The sequence below is a fragment of the Mya arenaria genome, chromosome 3, assembly GCF_026914265.1.
Source record: "Mya arenaria isolate MELC-2E11 chromosome 3, ASM2691426v1".
Lineage (NCBI taxonomy): Eukaryota > Metazoa > Mollusca > Bivalvia > Myida > Myidae > Mya > Mya arenaria.
In genome coordinates this window covers 6,874,556-6,885,681 of record NC_069124.1, presented here as the reverse complement: position 1 = coordinate 6,885,681, position 11,126 = coordinate 6,874,556, and the positions used below count along the sequence as shown (strand labels likewise).

General features: G+C 35.3%; 2 protein-coding genes across 2 annotated transcripts; one reads left to right on the top strand and one right to left on the bottom strand.

The window, feature by feature from the left end:
- The first annotated feature begins 765 nt into the window (after window positions 1-765).
- LOC128228757 (L-methionine gamma-lyase-like) lies at window positions 766-3,564 on the top strand. The gene is made up of 4 exons (XM_052940253.1): window positions 766-852; window positions 1,332-2,355; window positions 2,573-2,718; window positions 2,993-3,564. Exons 1-4 carry the CDS (start codon window positions 848-850, stop codon window positions 3,060-3,062), a joined length of 1,245 nt encoding a protein of 414 aa, XP_052796213.1. The 5' UTR covers window positions 766-847; the 3' UTR covers window positions 3,063-3,564.
- Window positions 3,565-5,607: 2,043 nt separating this feature from the next.
- LOC128226751 (torsin-1A-like) lies at window positions 5,608-7,717 on the bottom strand. Its single transcript, XM_052936780.1, has 4 exons — window positions 7,624-7,717; window positions 7,237-7,412; window positions 6,685-6,809; window positions 5,608-6,503 (listed from the first exon to the last, which is right to left on the bottom strand). The coding sequence occupies exons 1-4, from the start codon at window positions 7,711-7,713 to the stop codon at window positions 6,235-6,237; spliced, it is 660 nt and encodes a 219-aa protein (XP_052792740.1). The 5' UTR covers window positions 7,714-7,717; the 3' UTR covers window positions 5,608-6,234.
- Window positions 7,718-11,126: the final 3,409 nt, after the last annotated feature.

Here is an 11,126-nt window from a genome sequence, read left to right as displayed (position 1 = left end):
TAAATATGAAAGCTATCAATTTGTCTTTGATTGAACTATTCCAAGGTCAAAAGTTTGAACTGTTTCCCTCTCGCGCTATGACGCCATCGGAATTTCCATATTTTATCTTTAGACGGCATAGCATAAATGGTTTTTATTAAAATAAAATGTTCCAATAGAATTTCGGTCAGGTAATAAAACAGTTAATTCATGGTTATTTCGGCCTCGAGCAACATTTGAGATGTCACCCCTCCACCTCGGGACAATCAGTTCTGTAGAATGCCATGAATTGCAAATTTTGCCAAATGGGCAGCGAGGCCACAAGCGGACAACTATATACATATATTTGATAAATAGAATAAGGCTGTCGGGTATCAAACTCGGAATACTATGCAGCTATTTTTTTAATATATACACATTCGTTGTTGTTTGTAAAAGTTAATAAATGGAAAATAATGATTATTTGTATAATGTCAGTCAAGATTGTGTTAATATAACTTAAACGATATTGAATTAACGGAACACATTTTTAAATATCAATTTTGTTAATATGGCTTAAACATGAAATTAATTCTACCTTTTTCGAGATGATTTTTATTTAAATCATGTGAAAAGTTCAGATATTAAATTATCTACTCACATACATCATATCTATACTGTATTCATTGCCATGTTCAGGTCAGAAAACGTGATTAAGTATGCAGTATATTTAAATTTAGTTGAAGTAAACTAGAGATGACATACTTACGACCTCAAGTACTGATAGCAATTAAACCCAGTGTTTGTACGTCCCATATGTACGCTGTTATTCCTCACAATTTCACCACCGGCATTTACAGAGGTTTGTTATCCGAAACCGGACATTAAAATGAGGTAGGCTTGTCTTTTTAACCCCATCATGTAAACTCCTTTTATTCTAAGCATTAGCGTTCGTGTCGTTTATTCAAATTAGGACGCGTTTTAATACATACAGAAATATGTAATTGAAATATAAAAATATATAGAGTTGTTTAAACAGAGCCATATACTAATATATGTTGTATTTGTATATATCATTTCAAAATTGCTCAAAAACAACATATAAATCAAGTTAATAGTTATGAATAGGAGCTAAAGATGTCAAAAATCATGTTAATGTCGTGTTTATGTTATACAGGCTTGTGAACATACTTTTGAAAAAAGCTTTATTTTTATCGACACTTTTCGCTAGCGGACAGAAATGTAATAAGAATCGTCGAAGAGGACTAATGTTACCAGCATTTTGTTTGTATTTCATCAGTATATATCATAATATGCGATTTCTATATTCATAGAAAACAATTAATGCAATACTCTAGTATAATAATTTTCAGCAAATATTGGAACCCTGCAAAGTCACAGCTGGAGGACATTCCAGGAATGGATGTATCTAAGCTGTCGATCGACACCCTGACCGTGGCAACACGATTTGAAAATCCAGGCACAGAGCCACTCGTAAACCCAATTTACCACAGTAGTACGTACATAATGAAGCATGTTGATGATTATCTACGAATCCTTAAGGAGTCTGGATATATCTATGGTCGACTAGGAAATCCTAATTCAGATGCAGTGGAATGCGCTATCAACGCTATTGAAGGTGGCGCTGGAACACTTGTTTTTACGTCCGGAATGGCTGCAATTTCGTCTGTTTTGATTGGCTTTTTGCAAGCAGGAGATCACGTGATATGTCAAAACCCTTGCTACAGTGCAACATTTGATTGTCTGGACAAGATCCTTAAAAAGTATGGGGTTGAAACAACATGGGTACCTGCTGGCTGCGCTTTACGGGAGTATGAACAGACTATTAAGCCCAATACCAAATTGCTGTATGGAGAATCGCCTTGTAATCCAAATATGACGGTGCTCGACTTGGAGGCCTTTGGAAAACTTGGCGCGACTCGTGGCATTCTTACGCTCGTCGACAGCACATTCGCTAGTCCGTTTTGCCAGCCGGCGATCAGGTATGGAATAGACATATCCATGCATAGCTGTACGAAGTACCTTGGCGGCCATAGCGACTTAACGGCTGGTTGTCTCACCTTCAAGGATGTTCAGAATTGGAAAGAAATGAAGAGGTACCAGAGCTCTCTTGGTGTCCAGTTGTCACCCCATGATGGAAGTCTACTGCTGAGAGGGATTAAAACGTTACACGTCAGAATGCCAAGACATTCTTCGAATGCTTTAAAAGTTGCCGAGTTTCTCGAAAGGCATCCAAAGGTTCAATATGTACTTTATCCTGGCCTGAAATCCCACCCACAACATGATATTGCTGTGCGACAGATGGTTAGGGGGTTTAGTGGAATGATTGCAGTCGAAATAAAAGGTGGCGTTGAAGGAGGAAAAGCCTTTGTCGAGGTAGTTTGTTTGTATATTAGTATAATGCATAATTAGCTAATATCATAATGCTATCTGCCGGTGTACGAGCCGACCGAAGTAGTTTTAAGGAAACATGCTAATTGGTATATTAACGTTATCCGAGTAGTATGATATAATATTGTCACGACTTAAGATGTGAATATGTTTCCAATTAGCTAAACGCGTTTATAATCAAAGTTACTGTTTCATGTACCAGAACCTGCACCTTGCACAGTTGGCGGTGTCACTAGGAGGAGTTGAGACCCTTGTTCAACATCCGGCCACAATGACACATGGACCAATGATAATGTCTGACGACGAACGGCGAAAGGCCGGAATAACGGAAGGACTTGTCAGAATCAGGTTATTATTCACTCTACTTTTGTTCAACACAATTTGTGTAAACAATATTCTGATTTAGCCTGTTTTTTAATAATGTCCATTCGAGATATTTAGGTTTCATTTCAGTATTTTTTCAAATCGTTGATATCCTCTGAATCGAGTAGAAAATATTATGAACTAAAAGACACGTTTCGATGTACCCTAATCAACTAAGCTATATTATAACTATTCATGTTGTTTGGTTTTTCGCGAAACGTAGCTTTTTTAAGCATGGCTTTATATTTTTCTTTTCTAGCATTGGCTTAGAAGATCCAGGTGATTTAATCAAAGACTTCGACGGGGCACTGGAACACGTCAAAGTTTAAAAAATCCAAATACCTGATTTGATATACACATAACAAAAAATGCAAGACGTTTGGCGATGTTTTTGCTTAAAAAAACTTTCAGAAAAATGTTTTAAATCACCCAACTCAGCGACCCTGAGCCGGTGCACCTTATGAGGGTGGGGGTGGGGGGCATTTATTTTTTCTCGATGTAGTGAACATCTGGCCCGACTTTTATTAAAATCCTTTGACGAAGTAAAGGAAATAATGAGCTTACAAGAAATATATGAATCGAATCTTTGACCGTAAACTGTGACCTTGACCTTTAGTCGGCGCATCTGAAATGTGGGTTCTGCACGTCGTCTTTATGTGGTTTACATTTGACGCTGGTTTCATATGAATCCTTCATGAGGATTAGGAGGTACGGAGTGGAAAATGAATATTTATATAAGGACCAACGGACGAACAGACGAAAATCAGCGCTAAAATCAATGTTTGGAGTAAAGCACAACTACAGGGCTCATAGCTGCAGTTTCAATCTGTGACGGTGGTTGATTTTTTATGTAAATATATACATTTTAATATAGTTAAAGTTATATAATGTTTTTCATGTTTTTTTTTTCCAGAAAGGAAATTGAAACCAACATTATTATATTTTACAATATCAGTATGATCTTATTTAACAATTCTTAATTAATAGAAGCATCGTGTTTTAATAGAGCAGAAATCTAAGCGTACTTTCTAAGCTGTAGCTTGGTAGTAGAACCTTTTCTTCAAGACCCCGAAAATTCATAGAATATCGCTCATGATCATTTTGCATGTGATCAAGCACAGCCTTTGTTATCTGAGCCCCCCCCCCCCCATATTGCTGTAAATACGGCATTGAAATATTGACACAGACAAATCGGTCATCATACGTCAGACATTGTCATTTCTTTTGGAGAATATTGAATTATGATCAAGCGGGTATAATTGAAGTACATGTTTATATCATATCATTTTTTTTTATCGGAATAACAAGCCTACTGTTTACCCAGCAGGCATGTTCTCAATATGATTTTGTATCATTCGATGTTCATTCATTGTCGTACACGGAAATGTTAAACGTGATAAATAAGACTGTACAAATAGACGCACTTGAATTGCATGCACTATTGTAAATACTATAGATATAAAGATAGACGCATATCTGCACGGTTAAGAAAACAATTGTGAATATCAAGGATCAAAACCCAAATAATACGTGAAAAAAAGTTTCAGTGAATGTCTATAAATTATTCCATCGTCAGGTTGGTTAAATATTAAATTACGGTTTTATACATCCATGTGTCCAATGGCCATTATTTTCATCACGTGAGAAATAAATAAATAGTAAACACAAGTCTTCACGACTGTTTGGATATCTGTTTATAAGTCATTTTTTAAAAAAAACAAACTATTGGGTGATTTTAATACACAAATATGGAAGTAGTTGCCTAAGATTACCCATTTAATATTAATCCGGTGCTTTGAAGTTTTTAAAAGTAATTCAAACATCTGGTGTCAACGCTGAAGTCATAAAATGGAATTCTGGATTCATGTTCTGAATGCGACACATTCTTAATAGCCACTTGATTTTTCAATATATGGCTTTACGAGATTCATATGTATTATTTCATAGATATGTATTCCTGATATTATTAAAACTATACCTGATATATTTTCAAGTTAACTCACATGAGTCAAGTCATTCGTCGCCAAAAACATGTATATTCTGACTTGACATTCCGTTTACGTACATATGCTCAGCGATCAAATAGCTAACGAAAGTGAATTGCAGACCTCTATATAAGAGCACAAGAGTTCCTTTTCGGATTTGCTTGCACAAGGCCTCTAATGAGTTTGACTGGTGGTTTTTATGACATGATTTTGGCCATACAGTCTCTAGTTGGCTATAGATTGAATTTTCTTTTATGAATGTATATGTATGTGTAATACATTCGAAGTAAACGAAGTCAAAGTAATTGTTATGGCATAATCTACTTTTTGTATTTTATAAATGATAATTATACCTCAAAAATTGATAGATAGTGTTTAGTTTCATGGTCCAAATCAGCTGGCCATGAATGCTTAACAAAAGGTAAAAATCATTCAAGCCTAAACACTTTATATATAACAGGTAAAACTAAATCATATCATCTACGTGCATTCTATAACGAGTTGGTAGCAAATTTTAAACTATGAGTTTAAACTTTATATTTAAATTGATTTCATACTGATAACTTTCTGGGTGCCTTTTGCATAATAATTTCATATTATCATGCTGCAAAAATGATACACTTTAACCGGCCTGAACTTTAAATTGTTTGATCAAAATCTGTATCTAGTATGGCATTTGTATGCCAAACATTTACTCATGGGGAAAATATGCACGAAAGGTATAGTTGGACGCGTTAATACGGCAATAGAGAAAAATGAATATTTGAGAAAAAATAGTTTCTGTTAAGAAGTTCATTAGTCATAATTATGAAAAAATTATTAGTGATATGTAATCAAATATACATATAAAATTCCACTCTTACTCATATACGGACATCAACGGCAAAGATCCAATCCTTAGTGCTCATTCAGTCTAATAGTGATTATATTATTGATGAAACCAGGAGTTCAAACAACATGAACAAAGGAAAAAAAAACACACACAAGCATATACATGCGCTGTCAAAAAGCCTGCAAGTTGTCCTGGCTAAATCCTAACACGTCAATATCCCAAGCACTGAGTCACAACCCCTTTTGTGAGTGTTACTGTTTGTTTAAACAATGTGAGTTAAAATCAGTGTATTTTTTTATAAAAATTCACATGATTAACAAACACGTAATTATATGCAAAACAGAAATCATATAAAATCCTCCCGAAACATATTTGCGTATGAGAAAATTGCAAGAAAACACATTCATGCTTAGTAAGATACACTTAAAGAATACGGATTTCCATCCGAGGAATTGTTCTAAGACTCAAGAATTTACCTCGCTGACCTTTTGTAAATATGAAGCATTTGTTCGTTATAACGAAACATATATCTGTTACATTTAGTAGTTTAATATTATACTTCAAGCTATAAAATACTTTGATCTAGTAATGTTTATTCCCGATTCTAGTGAAGTTTGCAGTGTTTGGCCATGCCAATGTAGTATGCGACGATCCAATCTTCTGACAACTCAATGTAATGCACTATTAATCGTGCTGCATGATGAGATCAATCTTTTCATAGACCCTTTTGCATCCTGTAGTTGAAAACAGCCGAGTGTTTTCGGGAAAGTAGGTCATCTCGTCAGCAATTTGTTTCACAGTATCGTTATCAATTTGGAAACCATACTGGTAATAGCCCTTCTCAAACAAACCGTTTATGATGCATTGTTCCACGTGTCTTCTTTCAAGTGGAAGAAATGGGATAAAGGCAGAAATAGGACTGCTCCTAACACAAACGCTTTTCTTGAAGGTGCCTAAAATTACAGTGTGAAAACAAATTTAAGACAACGAAAGCGTTTTATTCTTATAATTGTTCTTTTTTACTTAGTAAAATACAAACAGTAGCTTTAATTTCTTTGGAAAGAAAAATCCCTCCGAACTCAAATCGCATGCTTATGAAACTATGAGAATGAATGTGTTTAATAGAAAACACACTTTCAAGGTCACAGCTCGGGAGACGCACAATTTCCTCCAAATCACGAATTTTCAACGTATATCGCTCTTTATATTGTTGCATGTGATCAAGCAAGGCATTTGCTATTTGATTTCTTCCAATGTTGCTGTAAATACGAACAGGTGGCATGCAGTCAAACAAATTCCTAACTAAAAGATATCAGTTAATGGTAATATTTGTTAATTACGGTTAAAATTGCAATAATGATTGTTTATATCAGAAATGATCCTCAAATTTATATGAATATTCATGAATAATCGTTTGCAATACATATCTATCAAAATGTGAAAATGATACTAAATTATCTTTATCATACAATGTCCTATCGTTAACTCGATGATTATAACTAGTTTATCTAAAATATAGAAGAAACAACCCACTTATATAAAGATCAATATGCATTATAAGGAATATAATAGAAACCGAGCAAGAAATTTCAAAATCGATCAGCTTGAAAGCGCTGTATTCATGTTTTGTGCATAACAAAACCGGATAAAAGCAAATGTGATTTCACAATGCATACTTTAGCTAACCTTAAAAATATAAACACTGAGCGCCTGTAGTCTGTCCCTTCAACAGGTTGGTTATACTCAAGGTACGGTTTCATAACATTCATAATTCCACTTGGCATTTTGTCCATTTCATCGAAAATAAAGAGAGATTGTGGACATGCCTGCATGGCTGCTACGATGTGTTGCTCTGTGGTGTGCTACAATGTAGCATATTTACTGTATCATTGTTATAACATGCATATTAAATCTTTTATTTAATAAACGCATTGGCACGTTGTTAGAATTGAATTTGAAAAAGTTTTGCAAGTTTTATCACTCTGCATTATATCATGAATTGACAAATAATCGAGTTTTACAAGATCGATACTCAATTTTTTTGAAAACCTTGTTCTGATAAATCGCCATTACCTTATATCCTTCCAATTTACCCTCGTGCATAAAGTCCTTCGTTGCAGAGAAGTAATGCACATACTGACTTGACATTCCTTTTGCGTACATATGCTCAGAGATCAAGGAGCTAACTAAATTCTTTCCAGTGCCCGGCCGACCATGAAACGAGAGCACGAGAGGCCTCTTGGGGTTCATCTCGACATGCTCTCTCAAGTGTGCAACTGTTGGCCCAATGACAAGATGTTGCCCATACAGTTTCTGGTTCAGGGCCAATGCCAGCCCTTTGATAATTTACATAGAACATGTTAACTATTTACGTAAGTATGGAAAGTTAAAGGTCTAAATAATTACTTTTATAAACGTCATGGTTACAAAAAGACGAAATTTTACTTATTTCGAGGTCTACCAGTAAAATTGCTTGTTATCCATGTTGAGGTACAGCATTCATTCGAAATGCAATAAATCCAGTTCGAAGAAAACACGACGACAAAAACACATAGCAAAATCAGAAATGGAAAACACAGATCAATTATAAAATGTTCTTTTGGTATACTGGTCCTATCGTCAGTAATATGTAAAATTAGAAGGAGAATCATCAAAAGCAACGTTGGTAAAGAAAATTTTAACGAATGATTAAAATATACAACAGTTGAAAACCCGCCATACATAATCGTCATTATGCATTTTGCTGCCCCGGTATTCATTATAAACACATATAATAATTGCGATTTGCTCACTGCTAACTCCGTGTTTATTGTGTTTGTCGTAAAACGAAAGTACGCCCATACGTGGAATTCTATTAAAAAATAACATGAATAGCACTGGATTTAAGAAAATGACACAGCGTATTCCTATCGATTTAATCTTGCCACGATGTATTAGTTCGTATTCACTTGCATAGAGTATTATCTTCTTTACAATATAAAGTATTCTCAAGTGAATTGCGACATTATATTTTGCAACCAAACGTCACAAATGTTCATGATATTAAAACATTGTGCGGCGTGTAAAGATCTTTGTAAGAGTCAATAATATTGAAATGTAAATGTATCAATTCTAAGTTATATTTTGGTAATGCTTAACCTTATACATTAGAAAATTATAGTTAGAAATCCAAGATTATTGAATGAAGTCCAATACACATCAACACTCTTTATGAAGCGTTTATCTAGTCTTAAAACCATTTTGATAGGCATTTTATAGTATCCTGTCTGTACATTGGAATACGGCTGAGCTAAGGTCATGGCGCGTCTCGACCTTGCAGTTCTCCTATATAAAACATTTACCACGACTTATTCGCAGAGACATTGTCACGAAGAAGCTAGACGACGCGTATATGCGCGAGTAGGTCATACTTAGCAACAAACTATCATGTAAAGGTTCGTTTTTCTTGTACAGAATATGATATCACATTTTCCGTTTATCTTATTCGCAGGGACATTGTCAAGACAAAGCTAGACGACGCGAATAGGCGCGAGTAGATCATTCTTAGCCACACATTATCCGGTAATGTTTTTTTTCTGGTTCAGGAATATTTACAACTGACCACGTGTGCGTCATAAAAAGTGGTTATACGACGCGGTTAAAGTCTTCTAAGAGCGTGTTCGGTCTGTCACAATCCCGTACACTGTAAGGATTTTTGAATATTGTTCCCCTGGTCAACTGTTAAGGTACCCATCACACATATATCTTTCACAGCTTGAATGGGAGTTTTCATATATGGTATGCAACACCACTGATTCAGTGATACATGCCACTCTAAGTGCATCGACATTTTGTCGAACATCTTCCCATATCAGTGTTGCACCGACATAATATCATAACATCATTTTTTGAAGTCCTTTTTGTAGTAAAAGGTTTGCAGTTGAACAGTGTTGTTCATTACAAAAACAAACACGTTTCACGCGCAATATTTGGTTTCCTTGGAAAAGGAATGTTTAAACATCGTACCATTTCAGATGACTATCTAACGCGTATCTACAAATACTGATCGTCATGCTGAACTATTATCTAAGCGAACAGCGAAGATTACTCTGCCGAAAGAACTTGATTATGCATTTAAATATTCAACGCCCGACGCTCACCGAGAGACAAAGTCACATAAAGTAACATTAAAATATCGCTATAAAACAGATTGCCTATCGTAACTGAAGATTTTGGAACGGAATGCGTAAGCACCTAGATTGCTGTGCAAATGAACGCAGTGTGTATAAACATTACTTCTCGGCAACGAAGGACGTATTTATAGAATACCAGGTATAACTTTAAGGAGCATTACCACTTTCAAGGATTTCTAATTGTTTAAAAGTCATTAGTGGATAAACATTCTGCGAAGCAGAAATGATAATCATAGTATAAAACAACACACACCTTCTAACATTAGTAAAGTCCTTATAACCAATTTAAAAAGAATTGACATAAGCATCATGTATCTATCAACTTGTTCTTGACACATGTTGGTTTACTGTACACCATTTATAATTAAAAAGGTTTCATTAATGTTGTAAACACAAGAAACATCAATGTAAAAATATTATTTCTTTCATGCTTTTCGATGAAAAATGGAGTTTAATCAGTGAAATAACAACACTGAAAATAAGGAGTTGAAATAGCGACTTTCAGAACTAATTTGAGGTTAACTATGTATAAGTGTAGCCTATTCGGGACAATTTTCAGTCGGAATCCTTTGACACCATTCAACAATTAGGAATTACATCCTGTTTTTTTTTTCTTATTTTGTTGCAACGCCTTTAGACATTAACATCTGTCTGGAATGGAGTTTGTTCCATGGTCTGTATTAAGACGACTATGTATGTATGAGTCTAAGACTATACGTATCGTCCATGGCCGCTCGTGTACAATAGGTTTATCCAAACCTGAGCGTAGGATGTTTTGCGGAAACGAGGTTAACCGAGGTTTGGGTTAAACCTATCTTACACGAGAGGCTATGTTATATGCTTTTCCTCCCACCTCAATTTAACAAAATAAAGTTAAAATGTTTTTTTCTCTTTGGAACTGCAATTACTCACAGTCCGTTTATTTCTTTAGACGAATACACAATCGTACAGCTATACATATAAAATGATACATAGAGATGTCATGAATATACACATCTGTGCCGCAGCTAGGAATATGTTTAATAACTGTCGCGGTTTCAAAGTCACTAAACCGCGGGATCTGCTTTTTTAGAGTATAGCGACGGGCAGTTGTACATCGACGAATGTGAGTGGTTATGGCACAAAGGTATGTCTACGAATCGTTCCGGTAGCCGTGCATCGTGGATCGAAGACAGTGCAAACCTATGCTTTGTTGGATGCGGGGTCTGACGTCACACTTTGTAGCGATTCCCTAGTTAAAAGTCTAGACGCCAAAGGTAAGTCCTTAGAGTTTTCTGTAACAACTGTTAATGGAAGTAAGGAGAAGAAAACGGGCATAGAGTTTAATGCAGAGGTAAGTTCTATTGACGGACATGGACATTTGACCCTTCCGAGAGTGTGGTCTGTAGAACGTTTGCCTGTGTC

Coding starts and splice junctions, on each gene's coding strand:
- LOC128228757 (XM_052940253.1), top strand. Junction 2,356..2,572: donor GAGGAAAAGCCTTTGTCGAG/GTAGTTTGTTTG, acceptor TTCATGTACCAG/AACCTGCACCTTGCACAGTT. Junction 2,719..2,992: donor GAAGGACTTGTCAGAATCAG/GTTATTATTCAC, acceptor TTTCTTTTCTAG/CATTGGCTTAGAAGATCCAG.
- LOC128226751 (XM_052936780.1), bottom strand. CDS start 7,713: ATGTACGCAAAAGGAATGTCAAGTCAGTATGTGCATTACTTCTCTGCA. Junction 7,413..7,623: donor GTAAATTGGAAGGATATAAG/GTAATGGCGATT, acceptor GCTACATTGTAG/CACACCACAGAGCAACACAT. Junction 6,810..7,236: donor TCAGTGTTTATATTTTTAAG/GTTAGCTAAAGT, acceptor TCGTATTTACAG/CAACATTGGAAGAAATCAAA.